Below are 23,619 nucleotides of genomic sequence, written 5' to 3' on the forward strand. Positions count from 1 at the left end.
GTGTAAATGAGCATCCACTTGGCGACTAGGTTAAGCTAAAACTTGATTTCCCACAAGGAAGCCCTCATCAGCGGGTATCATGCTGTGGTGGGTGTAGTGCAAGGCCCAACCAATAGTGGAGGGTTTGCTAGAATTATCTCCCGAATGGCACCAAAGGATGGAAGGAATTAACAATAAACTCTTGTCCTGAAGAGGACGTGCTTGAAGAAGACATGCTACAATTTAAAGCACCACCTTGCCTTCAGCCCCTTACAGTATACAATCCATCTATTTAACCGCTTTCATCTCCACTAAGTTAAACTCGAAATAAGCTCAACCTCATACAACCTCTATTTTTCTTTACTTGCCTCCTAAAGATCCCTCTCCTGCACATGGCAGCAGCAATGTCACAATCCACTAAAGCACGAGGGAGCATATGTGGGCGCAAGCATGTGTGAGTGACACACACACACACACACACACACACACACACACACACAGACCTTCATCTTGACCACATCCGGAGCAACAAAGTAGAGCTTCACATTGTGGTACTTTGCCAACAAATATGCCAATGACCTCACAGTACGACCATTAGCCAGATCACCGACGAGGCCTACTTTGATATCATCCAAACGCCCTATTTCTCTCTCAATGGTATAAACATCAAGAAGTGCCTGCCCAGCCAAGTAGAGCACATCAAGCTTCAGAAGAATAGAACAGCCTTTTACAATGAGCATTTACAGTCCCATCAAGAAAGCAAACTAGACAAACCAAATAGCTTTAAGATTTTGAAACTCAGATTGACGGGGACAAAACCTGAGTTGGATGCTGACCAGGCCCATCACCGGCATTGATTACAGGTACTGTTGCTGCTGCCGCCGCTTGCTTTGCAGCTCCATTCTCGAAATGTCTCAACACGATAATATCTGAATATCCTTCAACTGTCCTTATGGTATCTATTGCCAACTTCAATTCCACACATGGTAGTTAGCCTTTCAAGCAAAGCTTGCCTTAGAAATTGGCACCTCATTTAACACTCCATGTCATGTTGCAAACAATCCAAACCTTTGTCTTGTGAATTGTAAGAAAGGGTCACAATAGTGCTGCTAAGTTGGGCACATGGTATTCAGAAGAAGCTTTTATACAGGAGTTCTATCAGACTCTCCCTTGCAGGTAGAGTGGTGGTGGCGAACCAGGTTCTTCTTGCCACACTGTGGTACATCACGTTGTGCTGGGCCTTCTCTCGAGCTTGTATCAGCCACGTACAGCGGTTGATCCGAAACTTCTTATGGACCGGCAGTGAAGGCAACATGGAGAGTGATCATTCAACCACGACGTAGAGGTAAAATGTGCATTGAGAATACTCGGAGAAGGTGAAGCATCACTAAACAAATGCCTTTAAATGGGTTGCCTCTTAACTTTGTGCCGATCTTTGGTTATACCATTGCAAGGGGCTAGGCCTGTCACAAAATTCCTTACAGCTTCTATTTTTCTACTGTTTATGTGTGGCATATGGAACCTGACATGACATACATGTATGGTTGGTGTAGCCTAACATGGTGTGTCTGTGTGGCATATGGAGCCTGACATGATAGTACATGTATGGCTGGTGTAGCCTGACATGATAGCACATGTGTGGCTTGTGGGGCCTGACATGGTGTACATGTATGGCCATGGAGCCTGACACGATGAAAGTCTCTGGGACTAGCTATCTTGGAGATCTTGTATATTTATGTTCTAGGAAGGTTCCGGAAGGATCATGAGCCCTGGACATTTTATCAAATACAACTAAGCAAATGGGTGTTTCTTCCAATATAATTGCACTCGTGTGTGCATGACTTTTATTTTATCTTTGGATGACTTGTCTTGTTTGCCTGGACAATGCCTGAGATTTCTGCCTGTGTTGTCCAGGGGGCCGGAAACGCCTGGGCACCCTGTGGACGTGTATGTGCACACCTGTTTGGGATTGAGAGGTGGTCTACATGTGTTTTGCAGGTGGTAAGTATTCCCAAAAACTCAATTTACAACTTTATGAGTTCACATGTTAATAATTATGGGTTCACACTCACTTATAAGTGACCGGACAACTTATAAGTGAGTACACACTGAGCAGGACTTATTTTACACGTGGCGGCCAAAGACCGGGCACTGGACAGTATTTGGACCTCCTTCATGTAGGCGCCCCTTTCTGGACCAGAAAAGCACACGTGTGGGCTATTTTCAACGGGGAAGCCTCTATTATTGACAAAAACTCCACATTGGAGGGGGGGGGGGGGGGGGGGCGCATGCTTTTTCAGGGTGCATGAGGGCTGGTCGGCTGGTTTTCAGCCTGTTGGCAAGTTTCTACAGCCATCCATCGTGACTGAAGTTCACCGGATGCATGGGAGAAGCTGGCCGACTCGTTTTGCATGTTCTCCACTGCTGGCCGGCAGATTTACATCTTGAATAGAGGCTGGACAAAGGTTACAAACAGGGAGGAAGAGCTGGTCGTGGGCTTCTAGACAGTTTTCCTTCCGACCGGAGGTTTGCAAGCTTGTGCACAACTGCTGGTCGCTTTCTTCTATGGCTACTGAGGGCTGGTTGACTGCTGAAAACAGCCTTTGAGGGCTGGTCGACTTGCCCTATGAGCCAGACAGGAAGAAGATGAAGATGTTGAGTTGTCCCGGGCTGATGTGGGAGTGCTACGGGCTGTCCATAGTTGTCCTGCATGTGCTTGATGCCGGGAATGCTCACTTGTGCTGAGAAATGTCAGCAAATTCAGATTATGTGATGTTTTCTTGTTTTCATATTGTATTGGAAGAAACAGGTGCAGCCAGTGGTGAACCATTGGCACCTGCAAAGTTGTATTGGAGGGGGTCAACCATAGTAGTAGGGGAACCCCATTTCCCCCCATTGGGAACGGTGGAACGTGTTCCCCCATGGCCTGAACAAATGGAACGATGGAAACGGGATGAGGAACGTTGAGGTGGTGAAACATACGTGGAACGCCAGGGAACGACTGTTGAACGGGAAGATGGAACGCTGGGCTGCCATTCCCCCACGTGGGAACGATGACGTGGATTTTTTTTTTAAAAAAAATAGAAGCCCGTACGCCTTGCGCCCGTCGCTTTTCGGAAGTTCACACTCGTACGCCTTTCGCCCGTCGCTTTTCGGAAGTTCACACCCGTACTGTAGTCGCCGTCGGCCGACCTGCAAGTCAACTACAACCTGCCCGTGACCTGTGGGCCGTGGCCGTGTAGGCTGTACTGCTGTCCACTGCCCGTACTGTTCTGTACCAGGCACTACAGTCGCCCCAGCCAGGCCCCCAGCCCTTGCAGTGTACACACTAGTGACTACATTCTACTATAGTCTACATACTACATAGTACAAGTCCACAACAGACTACAGACTACAGTAGTACACTCGTGACTCAAGTTCTCAACACTGTGCCTGGTACCAACCTGCAAGCAGCAACAGTGCAATCTGCCTGGGCCCGAGTGATCAAGACTCAAGTTCAACAGTTTACATCTTTAGAAGGCAAGGCAGCAAGCTTTTCTCTTTCTTCTCTCTCTCTTTCTTTGTTTGAACTTTTGGTGTTTTAAAAATTTCCTATGTCACAATCTGGACTGCACAGTCTCTCCCCATTAAACAAAAGAAAAAAAAAGGACTCATTTCTCTGTAATGGTTAACTTTGAAAGTCTATTCAACTTTTTGCCCGAATTTGCAGAAATCATGGCTTACTCGGGTTCAAAGCGATCGGCTTCGAATGCTACTTGGTGGGACGAGGTTGAAAGGCTAGAAAGGTATTCATCTAAGGGAGGTGCAACACGATGGAAATGCAAGCAATGTAACAAAGAGAAGTCAGGAGGAGCAAACCGTGTGAGAGCACATCTATGCCATGTAAACAATGAAAAAGCACAAGTGAACAAATGCCCAGGGACAACACCTGAAGTGCGTAGAGAGCTTTTGGCAAAGTACCCAAGTGAAGAGGAGAAAGCATGTGCACGAAAGAAACCGGCAATTGATGCATCTTACTTCAGTAGACATGGGGAAGATGTACACTTGGGAGATGGACAACAGTATGGAGGACTTGGGAGCTTTGCATTTTCCCAAGATTCGCAGTCTATGGGTGCAAGTTCCGGCAAGCAGCAAACCTTGGGAGGAGATTGGGATCCCCGCAAGAAAGAGAGGGTAGATGCAGTTGTTGCAAGGTTCTTTTATCATGATCATGTAGCATTCAATGTGGCCAGGTCTCCATATTTCATTGAAATGGTCCAGGAGATTGCACGGTATGGCCCAACATACAAGCCTCCTTCGTATGAGACACTACGCACCACCTTGTTGCAAAAGGAGAAAGCTGCAATTGAATGTGCTTTAGAGTCTGTGCATGAAAGTTGGGCAAAGAATGGTGTGTCACTTATTGGAGATGGTTGGAGTGACACTCAAAAAAGGTCCATTCATGGCATGGTTGCTTATTCTCGAGGAAGAATGCAATTCATTTCCTCACATGATGCTTCTGGGACTGGAAAAACTGCAGATCAGCTTGTGGAAGAGTGGGCCAAAGGTATTGAGAAAGTTGGACCAGAGAATGTTATTAAGTTCTTAGCTGATGGTGAGGCAACAAATAGCGCAGCTAGTCTTAAGCTTGAAGACAGGTATCCGCATATCACATTTAGTCCATGCTTTGCTCATTGTTTGAGCAACTTATTGAAGGATGTCGGCAGCTTGCCATGGGTTGATCCACACATTCAAAAAGGCAAGGAGATAATAAGCTTCATTCAAAACCATCACTTTATTTTGAATGAATTCCGCAAGAGATCGCCCAAAAAGGATCTCTTGAAGTACTCAGAGACACGCTTTGGTTATAACTTTCTCATGATGAAGAGGTTATCCAAAGTGCAATTGCCTTTGAAGCAGTTGGTTGTATGCAATGAGTGGATGGGATGGGCTCTTTCTCGGTCAAGAGCCGGCATAGAGGTTGCAAGAACCATACAAGACTTCACATTTTGGGATGAAGTCAATACTATCAATGCTATGATGAAACCGATCATGCGCTTGATGCGGATTGCAGATGGACGGGAGCCATGCATTGGCAAGGTTTATGAGGGGGCTGACCGAATGATCGAGAAAATAGGGAAAATGGGCTTGTCTGATGAGAAATATGCAGAGGTTCCAGAATTATGTGAAGCACGATGGAATGGTTATCATTCTCCTATGCATGCTGTTGCGTGTGTCTTGGATCCCGAGTTCCAAGGATGTGGACAAGAGGCCGATGATGAGGTGATGGATGGTTGGGAGACAGTGCTTTCTAGGCAGGTTCGTGATGCAGATAAACGAAGGTTGGTGAAAGACCAACTTGGATTTTATTGCAGCAAGTTGGGAAGGTTTGGATCGGCTGATGCACAGAGAGATAGGTTTAAGATAGGGGCTGCTTTATGGTGGGAGGATTATGGGGCTCGTACACCACAGAGCTTCAATCATTGGCAGTAAGGATCTTGTCTCAAGGTGCAAGCTCCTCTCCGATTGAGCAGCTATGGAGTGTGTTCGGCCATGTTGCATCCAAGAAGAGGAACAAATTTGGGACAAAACAAGTCAATGACTTGATTTTTGTAAGTGCTAATTTGCGCTTGCTTGGTGATATGGCTTCTCCCAAACCAGAGAAGTTTATATTGCTTGATGAGGAGTCCTCGGATGATGAGGAGACACATGGACTTGCAGATCCTAGTCAGGATGGGATTGAAGATTTGGATGCTGCAGATGTTGGTCTTGATGATATGGCTTTCTTGGATGACATAGATGATAGTCTCCTTGATGGCATCACTGGCAGTAGCCATGCATGATATCTCCTTACTATTTGCATGTCACCTTGAGGCTTGGACTTTGGACTTGGATTGTTTCTTTTATCTAGGCTGTGCCATGTGGGCCACATTTTGTGCTTTTTGTCACTTATGTCATGTATGATGTGGGCTAATTTATTTTGACTTGTGAGATCTATTCAATGTTAGTATCTAGCCATGCAAATTATGGTGCACTAGACTTTAGTGTGTCTCTGATTAGGTTATATAAATGAGCAATGTATGTTAAGATTTATCATCATTTCTAGGAATTATCTAGGTCGTTCCCTGTTTCCGTTCCCCCTCGTTCCCGTTCCTCCTTTTTCCCGTTCCCGTTCCCCTGGTGGTGCTTTCGTTCCGTTCTCGTTCCCGTTCCGTTGCTACTATGGGGTCAACCCATCTTCTAGGCCCTAGTATGGTGTACTGTGCAGATTTGTCATCTTGTTTTATCTGGCATGCATATGTGTATTTTTAGATTTCATGATTGATTAGATTTCCGTGTTCAGTTGCCCCTTCCGTTTACATTGGTATCAGAGCTTGGCTTTCTATACAGTTATGCCTAATATGATGCTGGATATGGCTGTAAGGAGTCATTATCAATGAGAGAAGGTGGGGATTCTAAGGTAGCCCTCGTCTTATTGTCGCACCTCGAAAGAGGTTACCTTTGGTTTAAGCGGCAGTGAACGTATGGAAAGACTTCGTGGCGCTCCTGTCTGTGTAGGGGCATTGTTGCACCCTTGCAGTCTATTCGGTATTATACGCACGGAAAATTCTTTTCTTTCTGAAAAGCTGAAAGATACATTATGGCCAGCCAGTTTGATCATTCTGTGGAGGACTCTATCACCCGTATTCGCCGCATGCGGGAAGAAGATAGAGACAAGGATCATGTTGGGGCTTTGGTGGGTAATGATCCATCGTTATCTACCAAGGCTCAGGATCCGCAGGATATTGATGCCTTGATGAATGAGCTTGAAGAGCTCCGTGCTTTGCAAAGAGATCCTGATGTACAGAGGGTCATAGAATCAAAGTCTCATGTCAAGGCTGACGTGGTCACTTTTGATGCAATTGCCCAACAGATGAGAATCGACAAACCTCGACAGTTGGATGTTGCTTATCTAAAAAGCCGTGGTGAAATTGTTTCCAATGATGAGGGCAAGTGGGTCTTCACACGGCAACCTCGCAGGCTATCCCGTGAAGGGAATTCCGATGATGATGTGAGAGGGCATGCAGCCCGCACCAGTGATGTAAGTGGGCATGCAGCCCGAGCAAGTGTTTTGAGGGGGCTTGCAACCCATGCAACGGATTTGAGGGGGCATGCAGCCCGAAGAGATGATGTACATCGACATGCAGCTCGTGGGGATGACGAGGGGTTTTCAGCCCATTTTAAGAGATGCAGAAGATCTTCATGCATTGTCAGTGGTGTCTCCACCTTCTAGGTATGTTCCTGCTCCTAAAGTTCCATCCAAAGTGGAAGGTGTTACGCGGGAAATCAGCCCTAGATCTCGGCATCGTCGTCGCCAACATAGGCATGACGAGGAGGATGATGTATTAGAGCGTCGGGATGCCCGTCATGGCAAGAAGGCCAAAGAGTTCAAATCAGGGGACAATGACATTAAATTCGAGAGCTATAATGGAAAAATGGATTCTACCAAGGCACTCGCTTTCATAAGGCAATTTGAAATAGCCTTTTGCAATGAGGAATTTACCGAGAAATCTATGCTCAGGCATGTGGGTATGCATCTTAAAGAGACTACAAGTGATTGGTGGATGGCAAAGCTTTTGGATAGGACAGCTACCCGTACATGGAGTGCTTCAAAGAGCAATTTTATGATCAGTTCCTTCCTCCTCACTTTGAGAAGGATGTACGAAAGGAATGGGATTGGCTAACACAGGATGAAGGCGAATCCGTTTCTTCTTATGTTTCAAAGTTTTGGTGATTCTTCTTAAGGTCACACCTTTTATGACGATTAGTGAGGACGAGAAGAAAAGAAAGTTTGAGTTAGGGCTGCAACGAATCATTCAAAAGAGCCTTGCAGTGTACCCCCACAACACATTACAGGAGCTCATATACTCGACAACTATTTCCGAGGAGTTGCATGGCAAGGAAGCATCAAAAAGACAAGAATTCAGCTCATACAAGGGAAAATTCAAAGCTGGAAATGAGCAGAAAAAGGGTGGACAGCCACCTAAGTTTATGTCTCATGAGTCCAAGGATGCAAAAGGGGGCTCAGAAAAGAAGCCGGGAGGTAAAAAGGATGATCCTAAGCTGTCCAGACAGTATATATTTGATTGCATGAGAGAGGGGAAGTGTTTCTCATGTGGAAGCAAAGATCACATGAAAGCTCAATGCCCCCAGAATCTCAAAAAGAATAATGTGCAGGATGCCAAACCGAGTGTGAATGTTATACCCGATATTCAGGGTAACACTGCACATGAACCAAAGAGCAAGATTTTATGAAAAGCTTGGGGCAAGTTAAAGGACCAAACAACTTTATTCCTTTTTGATAATGCCTCAACAGATAACTTCATATCCATACAGATGGTTGCTGCTCTTGGGTTAAAGCCTCAGGAATTGGGCATGGACTTTCATGCAGATGTTGTCTTTGAGGGCAAGGAAGTTAAGGTCACTCCCATCGTTGGGAAACTTCGCATACAAATACAGGGATATTTGGATCATGAAGACTTCCTCGTGGCACCACTTACAGGATGTGATGTGATACTTGAGATGCCTTGGCATTACCGTTTGGATCCCAAGATTTTGCACAAAGAAAAGAAAGTTATGTTTACTCATAGGGGTAGGGAAGCTTGTATTGATGTGGGTACTACTGGGAGTACCATACCCGTTGTAAGCCATATATCTATTTCGAAGGCAATAAAGAAATCAGCTTATTCTTACTTGGTCTTTGTACGTGATAATGTTGAGCATGATGTTGTAGCTCCCGTAGATCAGGATAAGATTGATTTCACAAGTGAATATATTGATTGTTTTGTCGATTCACTTCCAAGACAGTTACCCCCAGAGAGGCCAGAGGATCATTGTATTGACATAATCCCTAGGAGCTCTCCTCCTAACCGACCTCCTTATAGCTTCCCAACAGGAGAAAATCATGACTCAAGTAAATGATTTACTTGAGAAGGGATTAATAAGGCCAAGTTTTTCGCCTTATTGTTCTCCAGTTTTACTTGTGTAGAAAAAGATGGGACATACAGAATGTGTGTTGATTGTTTTGCCGATTCACTTCCAAAACAGTTACCCCCAGAGAGGCCAGAGGATCATTCTATTGACATAATCCCTGGGAGCTCTCCTCCTAACCGACCTCCTTATAGGGTGAGTGCTTCCCAATAGGAGGAAATCATGACTCAAGTAAATGATTTACTTGAGAAGGGGTTAATAAGGCCAAGTTCTTCGCCTTATTGTTCTCCAGTTTTACTTGTGCAGAAAAAGATGGGACATACAGAATGTGTGTTGATTATAGGGTCCTTAACAAGATTACTATCAAGAACAGGTTTCCGATTCCTCGAATCGATGATATTCTTGATAAACTTAAGGAAGCTGCTTGTTTCAGTCGCATTGATCTTAAGAGTGGTTACCATCAGATTCGAGTGGTACCTCAAGATGTGCACGAAACGGCTTTTTGAACATCATTTGGATTATATGAGTATTTGGTTGTGCCATTTGGACTTACGAATGCTCCCACCACTTTCAATAGAATGATGGACAGAATTTTTAGCCTCACCACAAGTTCACAGGAACTTTCTTTGATGATATTATCATTTTCTCAAGGAGTGAGGCTGAACATAAAGAGCATATTGCCATTGTTTTTGAAAAGCTAAGGAAACATATGCTTTTCATCAATGGGAAGAAGAGTGAATTCTTCTTGTCAGAAATTCACTATTTAGGGCATATGGTTTCCAAGGATAGAGATTGCTTGGGGGTTGTTTTGAACCAAGAGGGACATGCAATGGCTTTTGAAAGCCGCCGCCTGCAACATGCGGAATTGTATTCGGTTTATTGAAAGAATGTGCACAAGCGGAAGCAATGAACATGAGAGAGAAAGATTGCAAGCAAGAACTGAGCTTTATTAGCTTGAGGTTACAGAGTACAAGAGCCAACAAATAGGGCAAGGAATGATATGATGGAATGAATAAGGGAGCAACTCTTATATACTTGTGCATGATGCAGTCGGCTGTAGGAAACAGGACAACAGCTCCACGATAGCGTGAGAGATGCAATATTTTAACACCCCCTCTGCATCTTGAAGTGTGCAAAAAGTCAAAAGAGAAAAGTCAAAAGAGAACTGATGACAAAGGTGCGACCATGGACACCTCAGCATGGCCAGTACTGAATACACCTCGGAAAATGCACGTCAGCTTGTTGTCTTCAAAGAACATAATGCCACTATATAGAGCAAAAGAAAATCTACTTGGCTCCAAACTCAAAGTAGAACTGTGAACACATCACATTCCACTGAGCTTGTCCTCCTTGTTCATGCAGGGGGGACCGATGTCTGCCTCAAAGAAGCTATGTCTCAAACAACCTCTGTAGCTAAGCAATCCACGTGCTCTCTCAAGCACCTTTCCACGATCCAACTAGGGACTAATAGCTCCCTCTGAAGATGCAGGCTGGACAGCAACAAAAGAAACCCAAAAAACACACCACCGGGAACCTCCTACCAAAAGAGGGAGGGGATCTTGGAGAGAGAAGAGCTGATGTGCCACTTGTCTGATGCACTCACTGAATCTACAGCTAGAACTGCTCCACTTGCCTCTGTAGAAGAAAACGCAGCCTGGGGGCTGGCCAACAGCAGTTGGAGAGCTTGTAGAGCAAAAATGCAACTAAGAAAGAAGAAACGCAGCCAGTGTTTGAAGGATCTACAGCCTGGAGAATCTAGGGAAGCAAAAAACATAGAGGAACAGATTGTGCAACAGCCAGAGCCTAGGCGAATGATACCATGAAAGAATGTGCACAAGCGGAAGTAATGAACATGAGAGAGAGAAAGATTGCAAGCAAGAACTGAGCTTTATTAGCTTGAGGTTACAGAGTACAAGAGCCAGCAAATAGGGCAAGGAATGATATGATGGAATGAATAAGGGAGCAACTCTTATATACTTGTGCATGAAGCAGTTGGCTATAGGAAACAGGCCGACAGCTCCACGACAGCATGAGGGATGCAATATTTTAACATTTATGAGAAAGAGTTATTAGCCGTTATTCATGCCCTTCAAACATGGAAGCATTAACTTTTGGGGACTGAATTTATGGTAAAAACAGACCACTAGAGTTTACGGCACTTTCTTACAAAGCCTAAACTCTCGGAAAAGCATCTGAGGTGGGCAAACTTCTTGCCCATGTTCCATTTTCAGATTTTGCATACCCCGGGCAAGAAGAATTTGGTGGCAGATGCTTTGTCACGCAAGCCACAAGTGCATGCCGTAACTACCGCCTACCACCAGGACTTATCAGGGATGCCACATATGTATGCTTTGGACACAGATTTTCAGCTTATTTGGGCTGATTTGATTCATGGTACTGCTGTCCCATCTTATTCAATTAGAGATGGGTTTCTGATGATGCAGAATCATATTTGTGTAATGTGTGAATTACACCAAAAGGTTATGGAAGAGTGTCATGCTCCACCATATGCTGGTCATCGTGGTATTCTGGCTACTACACAAGCTTTGAAACGATATTTCTTTTGGCCAGCTCTACGCAGGGATATTAAAGCTTATGTGCGAGAGTGCATAGTGTGTCAGAGAGTCAAGTTTGACAGACACAATACACCTGGTTTGCTTCAGCCCTTACCCATTCCACAGGAACCATGGGAAAGCATTGCTATGGATTTCATTATGGATCTGCCGAGATCGGCACATGGAAATGATACTATATGGACTATTATAGATCGTTTTAGCAAATAGGCACACTTTATTCCTGTGAGGAAAACAATCAAGCCAGAGCACATGGCAAAGTTGTTCTTAGCTCAGATTTTCAAACATCATGGCATGCCCAAGTCTATAGTGGGGGATAGAGATCCTCGGACTACCAGTCTTTTTTAGCGGACATTGTTTGATAATATGGGCACAAAGTTGAGTTTTTCATCAGCCTATCATCCTCAGACAGATGGTCAGAGTGAAATAGCAAATTCAGCTGTGCTTGACTTGCTCAAATGTTATGTATCTGAGCAGAAGTCAGATTGGGAAAAGTATTTGCCATAGGTTGAATTTGCATACAATAACACAGTGCATTCTTCAACTACTAAGGCTCCATTTGAGATAGTCTATGGCAAGGTGGTGCTTCCACCTATCTTACAAACAAAAGATGAAATCTTTGCAGCAAATGAGTATGTACGTGATTTGGATACTGCGTTTACACAAGTTTGGACAGCCATAGAAAGATCTCAAGCAGCTCACAAACACATGCAAGAGGTGGTTTTCAAGGAAGGTGATTGGGTATTACTAAAGTTTGAGAAAGCACGTCTTCGGAAGCGGCCAAGTAAGGAAGGCCGATTTCCTAAGCTTTCAAACAGGTATTACGGGCCATTCCAAATTTTGCAGAAAATAAATAAAGTGGCATATAGATTGGTATTGCCCGATCACTTGGAAATCCACAATGCCTTTCATGTCAGTTTGTTAAGGCCTTATATGGGACCACCTCCTATGGAACCAGTTTTGGAAGATCCACCTGAAGTGGATGAACTTTAGGCATTGCAACTTGAGCAGATAGTTTTTCATAAAGAGCGCATGCATGCAAGTGGCAAGCTAGTGCGCAGGTATCTTGTGAAGTTTGAAAACTATTCGGCTATGGATGTAAAATGGATGGACGAGGATTATTTTACGGATTATCTTGAACTTCTGAAGGCCTACTTGGAAGCTTTTCAGTTGCAGTCAACTGCTTAGATGCCGAGGGGAATGTCACAAAATTCCTTAAAGCTTCTATTTTTCTATTGTTCATGTGTGGCATATGGAGCCTGACATGACATACATGTATGGCTGGTGTAGCCTGACATGGTGTGTCTGTGTGGCACATGGAGCCTGACATGACAGTATATGTATGGCTGGTGTAGCCTGACATGATAGTACATGTGTGGCTTGTGGGGCCTGACATGGTGTACATGTATGGCCATGGAGCTTGACATGATGAAACTCTTTGGGACTAGCTATCTTGGAGATCTTGTGTATTTATGTTCTGGGAAGGTTCCGGAAGGATCATGAGCCCTGGACATTTTATCAAATACAACTAAGCAGATGGGTGTTTCTTCCAATATAATTGCACTCATGTGTGTGCATGACCTTTATTTTATCTTTGGATGACTTGTCTTGTTTGCCTAGACAATGCCTAAGATTTCAGCCTGTGTTGTCCATGGGGCCGGGGACACCTAGGCAACTTGTGGACGTGTATGTGCACACCTGTTTGGGACTGACAGGTGGTCTACATGTGTTTTGCAGGTGGTAAGTATTCCCAAAACTCAATTTACAACTTTATGAGTTCACATGTTAATAATTATGGGTGCAGGTTCACACTCACTTATAAGTGACCGGATAACTTAAAAGTGAGTACACATTGAGCAGGACTTATTTAATACACGTGGCAACCAAAGACCGGGCACTGGATATTATTTGGACCTCCTTCATGTAGGGGCCCCTTTCTGGACCAAAAAAGCACACGTGTGGGCTATTTTCAGCGGGGAAGCCTCTATTATTGACAAAAACTCTACATTGGAAGGGGGCGCATGCTTTTTCAGGGTGCATGAGGGCTGGTCGGCTGGTTTTCAGCCTGTTGGCAAGTTTCTACAGCCATCCATCGCAATTGATGTTCACCGGATGCATGGGAGAAGCTAGCCGACTCCTTCTGCATGTTCTCCACTGCTGGCCAGCGGATTTACAGCTTGAATAGAGGCTGGACAGAGGTTTAAAACAGGGAGGAAGAGCTGGTCATGGGCTTCTAGACAGTTTTCCTTCCGACCGCACGTTTGCAAGCTTGTGCACAACCGCTGGTCGCTTTCTTCTGTGGCTACTGAGGGCTGGTTGACTGCTGAAAACAGCCTTTGAGGGCTGGTCAACTTGCCCAATGAGCCAAACAGGAAGAAGATGAAGATGTTGAGTTGTCCCGGGCTGATGTGGGAGTGCTATGGTCCATAGTTGTCCTGCATGTGCTTGATGCCGGGAATGCTCACATGTGCTGAGAATTGTCAACAAATTCAGATTATGTGATGTTTTCTTGTTTTCATATTGTATTGGAAGAAACAGGTGCAGCCAGTGGTGAACCCTGGGCACCCACAAAGTTGTATTGGAGGCAGACTCTTTTTTGGTAATCTAACCATCAAAGGGGGGGGGGGGGGGGGAGTGGGTCAGCCCATCTTCTGGCCCCTAGTATGGTGTACTGTGCAGATTTGTCATCTTGTTTTATCTGGCATGCATATGTGTATTTTAAGATTTCATGATTGATTAGATTTTCCGTGTTCAATTGCCCCTTCCGTTTACAAGGCCTCATTGACCCTGCTATTCAGAGTTGTGCCCTACTGGGCAAGCTGATTGTTCAAGGACTCCTCCCCGTTGATGAGCCTTGGAAGGACTTCCTCTTGGCCCGGATTTCAGCCTGCACCCCGAGTCTTAGGGAGCCATTGGCCGCAGAGTACCAGATGGATCTTCACAGAGATGCAGGCCAACAGTTTTAGTCTAGCTTTTGAGGACAGATTTGCAACCAATTTACTTCGAGCTTAGGATCACCTCAGGCCGGCCCTTACGCAAATAGCTCCGGTGGCCTCATAAGAGCACCTTCGGCAGCCATTGGTCTGGAATCCCCTGATCCATTTACCCAGTGGCCACATGTTGAGGGCCCGACCTCATGTACCCTGGGGAGTGTTGAGCATAGGACTTGCCAGTTCCCTTGGAGACTGGATCGCACACAGACATTTACCCCCGGGGTGTATGAGAGAGACCTGACAGGGATATGAGGTAGAGACAAGCTTAGCATCAACATCGACTCTGCTATTCCTCAGGAGTGGCTGACTCCTATCCCACACCCGACTCCCCCATTGTGGCTAAGCATGTTTACCAAGCATGATATTCTTGTGGCAGTTCATGGAGTAGATGAGGGCAGTCTGCTCACCTTTTCTATTGGATCCCATGGCAGATTAGAGAGATCCGAGCTCCCCTTAGAGGATTTCAATGGCTGCACCTTACAAAGGGTGAGGGTGATTGGATTTCAAGCTCAAGAGTAGCACATAGACCCACCACCGGCCAAGGTGGCCAAGGAGAGATTCTGGCAGCTATGGATATGTGAGTGCTGACCTCTCGCGCGCCTTCAGTGGGACTCAGGCGAGTGGACTTGGCGTAACCCCGCTAATCGGGAGGAGACTCTAGATGCCTCCTTCTTTGCATATATAGCACAGCTAGGCCGCAGGATCCAAATGCCAGAGATTGATGGCACCCTGGAAGCAACAGCACATTGGTAGTCACAGGGCCTCTCACAACGTTTCCTTTCACATTTTTCGAAGAGGCTTTGGGACAATTTTCGGCCTAGAAAGATTACCCTCTTTCTTTGGCTGATGACACACAGGAGCTTGGCGGTCGGCACTTGTAGGTAGACCAGTAGCTTGCCCGAGGTACGACCACCCCCAGGAGTCTCAACGACATTGTCTTTGGGATTGCCCGAAGGCTCAACAAGTTTGGCGGCGGATTCTCCGTATCTTCATTATGGACACAGCAACGACCCGGATCATTACATGGGACACCATCGCTTCGGCCACAAAGGCAAAGGTGGTCAAGGCTTACGAAGAGGATGGGGGAGGGCTAGCCCTTCAGGTCTCTTACCACCCCATTTCGGCAGTACCAGTCATAGCCCCACCTTCAGATCACTGCGACCAAGCTCATGCCAGAGATGGGAGATTTGCAATAGCATTACAAGTTGGCACATATGGAAAGCTAGATGCAACGAAGCCAAGTACCCACACTCCACCAGCTGAGTCTATCAAAAGCATTTGGCTCGATATCATACATACCCTCCGCAACCAGTGGGGGAAGTTGTAGGGTGGATCTGACCACATGCAGAAGCGAGGGGAAGCTCTCTTGAGGCTCTGGCGGCCTGGCCCTTTTCTCACTGATAGAGGTGGTGATCCCACTTGGCATTACAAACCACCTGTGTGGTTGTCCCCCCCCCCACCCCCCCCCTTCCCTCCCCTTCCCCCTCCCCCTGTATAAGATAGCCTTCTCCTCAGAGAGTGGCCAGCAAGAGGAGAAGCATCTCTTTCCCCTCCTTTGATTACTTGATTCCCGCCCTATACATGAGGCGAGTTTGTATCTAGCCCTTTGTGGTTGTTCTTTCAGCAGTAACTAATAGAAGGACCTTTAAAAAAAAGTTGGGCACATGGTGTAACATGTGCAAGCTTATGGATCTACTTGTTAGATTGAAGACAGAACAATCCTTCACTTTAATGCAAGAGAAAGAGAGAGAGAGAGAGAGAGAGAGAGAGAGAGAGAGAGAGAGGTATTAACGTCGGTAGAATGCAACACGAGGGCATATACGACCAATGGTGGGACTTGAACTCGGGTAGATCATGGCCTTTATATGGGCCCTCGCACTAGCCAATCTTCCCCACTTGTGGGTGGCATAAAGATAGTGCTAGGGTCCTCTTTTATAACACACACACACACTGGGAGAGAGAGGTATTAACGTCGGTAGAATGCAACACAAGGGCATATATGACCAACGGTGGGACTTAAAACAGAGGGAGAGAGAATGCTCCACAACACACAAGACAGGGTCCCAATAGCCAATGAGGTGATAGCCCAAGTGGTGAACGTGTTTGCCTAGCACCAAGAAGTTTTTGGGTTCGAAACCCCACACGTCCTGGACGGTATTGCCTACTTACGGGCAGATAAAAAGCGCCTGCAGGTGGTGAAAGACAATAACTACGGGAGGATCTTCGGCCTAAGGCTAGTTGGAAAAAAAAAGATAGCAACTCAATAACCCACAGAAGAGCAACCAACACAGATGGTGTAATTGCTTTATTACTGAGTCTGCAAAGAGTACTATCAAGTCAGAATCCACCTGACTCCTGAACTGGACCAAGATCTGCCTTTTCCACGAGGGAAGCACGCTACCAATGCAGGGTCACCACGAAAAGTGTTTCACTTCCCCTGAAACGCGAAACGCGAAACGTTGGTGAAACGTTTCATGCATGGAGTGAAACGTAGAACGTTTCAGGGCAAGCAATTTTATTTTATTTTTTAAGAAAGAGACTTCTATGAAGTATGCGAAAAACATACAAGAATCACAGCTATAAGCCCATCTTCTCAACATTCAGAAATGGGGATTCAATTCGATGCCCAAATTTGTGGGTTTTGTCCAATTTGTGACAAAATCCCCTAATTGGTTGCCCAATTTGAGTAAATCTCAATTTGGATCCCCAAATTGGTTGCCCAATTCTCCCACCAATTCGAGGGTTTGGGCAAACGAATGGGTGGAACGGCTGTATTGGATATTCGCATACATCTTACTACTCGGCGATGGTCTTTATTTCAAGACATGTGTCTACAGCCGGATCAGCCATGGGTACTTATGGCTCGTTATCTCATTGCACAGGTAGGGATTTCACAAGGGAGCACGCATATTGAGGCATCCTGGTGGGACATTTTGAATGCTTCTCAGTCTTGCTTGGTTTCTTCGTCCATGCTTCTTTCCCACTTGTCTGCATCTTGGCAGGAAGTCTTGAAGCGCACTCGTTGGAGCCCACTTGATGACCGGGCCTCAGCTAATTCCTTGCCAGTTGAAATATTGGCTGCTTCGAGAGTAGTGAATTGGAACGGAAAGCAAGATGATAGGAGGAAATTAAATCGGATGGCAAGGTTAGGACTTGTTCGGGTGGAGGATGGCACAACGCTTGTATTCCTTCCGTCGTATACGACGGTTTTTTGGTGTGCCGAGGGTTTATCGTGGCCTATGGTCCACTATTCAGGAAATAGTGGGTGGCTTGGGTGCTTTTCCGGAGTTGGATAATGACAAACCATGGAGAGATTGGATGTTACGTAAGCAAGATGATCTTATGCATGTGTCCGCAAATGCATTGTATCACCTTCTTGTTGAGGATAAAAGATGGGTCACAAAGAAGGCAAATAAAGAATGGAACAAGAGACATAATCGCTCTTGGTGGAGAGTTACTTTGGATAGAGGATGGCACTCTAAAGTTCCATATCAAGGCAAGGTCTTTCTTTGGCGGATGGTTGTGGGTGGCCTTCCTGTTGGATCGCATCTCCGGCGGCGAAAGATTGCTTCGGGTCACTGCGTCTTTTGTACCACATGCATGGAAACTAGTGGGCATTTGTTTATTCATTGTCCTGTCACCAAGAAGGTTTGGGCTTTTGTGTCCCAGGTATGGTGTGCGGTTACTCATGTTTCAATTTCGGCCACGGATTGGGTTCTTGGGCGGCTTGCTGTAGGGGTGCCGGAGCCAGAGCATGAGTCTTTCTTTGACTTCTTTCGATGGGCGGGAGTTTGGCATATTTGGCTCATCAGGAATGCATTCATTTTCGATTCGGCTTCAAGTGTAGTGGGGCATATCCGACGCATTCGAGGACTGCTATTATGGCAGATTTCTTCAATGGTTTCGGGACGTTTGATCAAGCCAGAGAAGGCTGACATTTGGCTTCTTACAGTTCGGGCTACTTCTTTCTAGATGATCGTCAGCGTGGACTTAGCTATTTCATTGGATTTGTAGTTCTGGGGGGTTTTTAGGTTTTTGGATTGGTGGTTGGAGCCGCACTCTTTTTTTTTTAGCCATGTGGCTGTTGTAGTTACAGTAATACAAATCAACTTTACGAAGAAAAAAAAAAAGAGAGAGAGAGAGAGAGAGAGAGAGAGAGGTAGCGCAGCCTTATGCGCATAGGAAAAAGCCACACGAAAACTATGCCTAAGCAGGTGGCGCCCTTGTGATGTGCAGGCGGCCACGTATACGCACAAGTACACGCACGCAGGCAGTCGGGCGCAAGATATGTGCGAACGCGGCAGCGCTAGGCAGGCGATCGCAGACACACGCGGGCAATCGACGGGTACTGGTCGTGCGCAAAAACGCTGTAGGCGCCACACATGGGCAGTCGACGGGTGGCAGGTAGGCGGTACTAAGGTGCTGCAGAAATTAGCGAAAAGCAAACGATAGCGCCGGGTGGAGTTTTTTTAGCTTTCGTTTTTTTATTTTTTAACCCACGCTTTTACACTTACAACCTATGGAGCTTCAAGCTTGAATGTGGGGGAAGATTGGGAGGGGAGGAGTCTACAGTGCTTGAGGAACCAGAACATGGATATGTGTCTCTCCCGGTTGGATCTCCCGATTGTCTCCAAAAAAGAACCTGGATGGGTAATGCAATACCAAAGGTCTCCCAGTGTAGCGTTTATGACTAAGGGACTGTCCTTGCACAAATACGAGGAGTGCATCTAGGGTGATAAGTTTAGGGACTCCTCTCTAGATCAAAATGGCCATGTCCAAATCTTCTCCCTCGTACATAACTTGAGAATCTAATTGTCTAGCCTACCTATACCAGGGATCCCCAAGTGCTGTAGCAAGATTCTCTCATCCTACCAATCAAGTGTACACTACCAGTCTACCTCGCCAGATTTTTTAGGTCTCTCAACAACCCCATATGGAATACTGAGTGGACACAAAAGTTGCGAAGTATTGCGAGCATTTGGGATCTTCGTAAAGCAGGGTTTCTTTTTTTTTTAAGCATTTGGAAAAAAAAATTCAAGGAAAAATAATTTTTGGGGGGAAAAAAATGTTAGAAATAATGTCCTGACATTATTATGGGCAGTGGCCAATGTATTAGGACCGGCCGGGCACTTTTTACTCACTTTAAGTGAGGTTTTTTCCCCGCGCCCAATAAGGCGCCCAACTTACCGTTATGTGAAACGGGCACCAGTTAGGGCTATTATATGCCCTAAGTTTTGTAACAAACTTATCTTCATTATTTGAGCTCCATCGTTTTGCTCCTTGCCTCCACACGTTTTGTTCTGTTTCTTCGTGTGCTCCACACCGTCTCTCACACTCACAATTGGTATCAGAGCAGGTTGTTGTTCCTGCTCCCGCCTTCCCTACTGCTGGTGAAGCACTTTCGTCGCGAAGAAACAGGTCTATTGTGCTGGTCGCCTGCTTCTGGTGCTGAAAAACAGGTCGCCCTCCTTCTACAGACCTGGGCGACTGCTTTTTGTGTGTCTCGGGCACTGTTCTGGTGCAAAAAGCAGTGCTGGTCGTTTTTCTACAGGCCGTACAGCATCTGTGCAGCACGTGTGGCTGCTGGTTGCTGTTTTTCTGTCCGTACAGGTCTGTATGACCAGTTTTGGTGCTGTTTTCTGATAGTACAGCAGTCGTACAGCAGTCGTACAGCCCTATCTGCTGTTTTCTGTCCGTACAGTTCTGTACAGCACCTGCTGGTTGCTGTTTTTCTGTCCGTACAGCCTTCTGTACCGTCTTCTGCATCAGTTCTTACCTCAGCAATCTGCAGCAGCAACTCGGGTGAGTCTACCTGCTGAATTTTGGAGCTTAACTGTGAATTTTGTCAGCAAATCAAGTCAAAAATTTGGGGCTTTTGCTGTTTTTGTGTTGCCTGCACAATCTGTGACAGCTCCCACAGGTTTTTTGTGGGAATCAGAGAAATTTGAGCCACCAGAAATTTGGGGCTTTTGTTGCTGTGCTGTCTATCTGTGTGAAACAGATAGTCTCGAGCAATATTTGTGGACTCTTGTGCAGTTAGTCTCTTTTGCAGGTTACAGTTTGCTCTCATGGCACAGAACACCGCTGATGTGTTTGGGTTTTTAGCCCAGGAAGATAAGTTGGATGGAACCAACTATTCCCTGTGGAGCTTTATGATCAGGAATCTGCTAGTTGCAAAGAATTTGTGGAATTATGTAAGTGGAGCTGAGGCAAGGCCTATGCATGTGGCCCCAGCTACCCCTCCACAACATGGCAGGCAGCAGGTTGTACCACCAGCTCCTCAGGCACCTACACAGGAACAAACTAGGTGGGATTCCAGGGATGCTCAGGCACTCTCTTTGATTGCACTTTCAGTTAAGAGGTCCATTATTCCGCATATCCGTTCATGCAGGACATCTCAGGCTGCATGGGATACTTTGGAGCACATGTATCAGGCTCGCAATGAGGCTAGAGTTGCCTTTTTGAAGCGGGAACTATCACACTTGTGCATGGATGAGGGTGATTCTATGCAGGATCATCTTACGAAGATTCAGGATTTGAGAGAACAGCTCTTGAATATTGATGAAATCATTTCTGATGCTGAGATGGTCACCACTACACTTAACTCTTTGCCGAGCTCTTATTTGGGTTTTCATACATCTCTTCACTTGTCCATGAGGGGTAATCCAGTCCCTCTATCCTTTCAGGATTTGGTTGGACTTTTGCTGCAGGAAGAGCAGACTCGGAAAAATGTCATGCAAAGAGGTGGTGAGCAAGCATTATTTGCCAAGAACAAGGGCAAAGGAAAATCTGGTGCATATAAGCCTAAGTCAGAATCAGGACAGCCATCTAGTAAAGAGAAGGATGATGCACAGAAACCTAAAAAGAAGGGTAAGTGCCATTACTGCAAGAAAACAGGTCACTATATTCATGAATGTCCTAAGAGGATAGCCAAGGAAAAGAAGAAAGAGTCTGGTAATTCAGTTGAAGACTCTTCAGATGTGGATAACAAGAAAGATGATGCCACAGTCAATCTTGTGGAAGAGGATTGGTGCTTCTTTACTTGCAGCTATGATCCCTCAAATCAGGTACATTCACTCAGTGTGAGTGAAAGTGGTGATGTATGGTTCTTTGACAGTGGTGCCTCAAGGCACATCACGTCCAGAAAGGATTTGTTTGGCAAGATGGTACCTTCTTCATGTGGCAGAAAGGTTACGTGTGCAAATAATGCTTCTTATCCAGTTCAGGGCACAGGGGATGTTATGCTTACAGCCATTAATGGCTCCGAATTTCTCCTTCAGGATGTATTGTATGTGCCTGGGATAAAGAAGAATCTTCTCTCAGTGTCTTCTTTTGCAAAGAGAGGGCTGGTTGTTTCCTTTGAGGATACTAAATGTATGGTCCGTGACAGGGAAAGTGACTTTGCTTTGGTTGCTACAGGGACCTTATGTCGCGGTTTATACCGTCTTGATCCTTATGAGAGGCACAGTGCATGTGTTGTTTCTACCTTTACATCTGCTATGCAGGATGCAGAGTTATGGCATGCCAGGTTTGGGCATGTAAATTATGGCAGCCTCATGGCACTTCAGAAGCTGAAAATGGTAGATGCCCTACCTAATTTAGAGACTCCTCCCAGACATGTGTGTGAGGGATGTATTTTGGGAAAGATGCATCGTCAGGCTTTCAAAAAGGATAGAGTTGTTAGAGCTGTCCGCAAATTGCAGCTCATTCACAGTGATGTATGTGGTCCAATGAGGACACAATCCTTGGGAGGTCATTGGTATTTTGTTACTTTTATTGATGACTTTTCCAGATATGCCTGGGTGTATGCTTTGAAGAACAAATCTGATGTCTTTATGCATTTCCGACATTATGTCAACTTGGTTGAAAATGCAACAGGACAAAAAGTGCAGACTCTCAGAACTGACAGAGGGGGGGAATACTTATCTAAAGTATTTGATGCTTTTTGTTTAGAGAAGGGCATAGTACACCAGTGTACTACACCATATACACCTCAGCAGAATGGTGTGGCCGAACGAAAGAATAGGTCACTCATGGAGATGGCTAGGTGTATGCTGAAAGCAAAGGGATTGCCACATAAGTTTTGGGTGGAAGCTCTTATGTGTGCCACTCATGTGTTGAACAGGTGCCCTACAAAGGCACTCAGATCTGTTACACCCTATGAAGCTTGGTTTGATCGGAAACCTAGTGTTGATTATTTTCGTGTGTTTGGTTGCTTGGCTTATGCACATGTACCACAGGAGCTTCGTGGGAAGCTTGATGATAAAGCCATAAAGTGCATATTTGTTGGCTACAGCAGTCAAAGTAAAGGGTACCGTCTCTATAATCCTGTCACACGCAGGATTTTTGTGAGCAGAGATGTTGTTTTTGCAGAGAATTCAGCACAACCCATTGCTGAATTTAAATTTCAGCAACCTCAGGAGTCTTTTGATGTATTTGAAGGGTTGATACCCATTGGCATAGGAACCACAGCTGATATACCGGCTGAATTTCAGAATTTGCAGCCACCACCTCGTGTGTTTGATGCTTTAAATCAGCCCCAGGCTGAGCCTAACATACAGCAAGCAGAAGAGGATATTGTTGTACAAGAGAGGACAGCTTTGCAAGAAGCTAGAACCATTCCTCGTTGGGCTATACAGACTCTTCAAGAGAGTAGACTTGCTGCTCCATTACCAGGTAGGACACGTAGGAGTACACGTGAGGCTGAAAGCTCTCACTTTTCAGAGTCAGCTTGGGTGAGTTCTATTATGGATGAAGAGGAACCTGAGAGTTTTGAAGAAGCAAGTGAAAATCAGCATTGGATGCAGGCCATGCAAGCTGAATTGGATTCTATTGTTAAGAATCATACATGGGATTTGGTGGATTTGCCTCCTGGCAAGAAGGCAATTGGTACAAAGTGGGTTTATAAGGTTAAACGCAAACCAGATGGTACCATTGACAGGTACAAAGCAAGGCTGGTTGCTAAGGGCTATGCTCAGAAAAAGGGCATAGATTATGAAGAAACTTTTGCCCCCACTTCTCGGATGACCACCATCCGTGTTGTTGTTGCTATGGCTGCACATTATGGCTGGTTTCTACATCAGTTGGACATAAAAACAGCCTTTTTGAATGGTGATCTTGAGGAA

The 23,619-nt window shown here is 45.5% G+C and overlaps 1 protein-coding gene across 1 annotated transcript in view; it reads right to left on the reverse strand.

Moving 5' to 3' along the window:
• The window catches only part of LOC147639383 (aspartate carbamoyltransferase 1, chloroplastic-like), an 82,718-nt gene that overhangs the window by 49,500 nt on the left and 9,599 nt on the right, over positions 1-23,619 (reverse strand). Inside the window, exons 2-3 of the mRNA XM_086790739.1 lie at positions 799-938; positions 483-656 (exon numbers count right to left, since the gene is read on the reverse strand). Coding sequence (XP_086646865.1) covers positions 483-656; positions 799-938 — 314 coding nt within the window. The remainder of the gene's footprint in view (positions 1-482; positions 657-798; positions 939-23,619) is intronic.

This window comes from Cibotium barometz, chromosome 4 (genome assembly GCF_041138505.1).
Source record: "Cibotium barometz isolate CiBa-2024 chromosome 4, ASM4113850v1, whole genome shotgun sequence".
Lineage (NCBI taxonomy): Eukaryota > Viridiplantae > Streptophyta > Polypodiopsida > Cyatheales > Cibotiaceae > Cibotium > Cibotium barometz.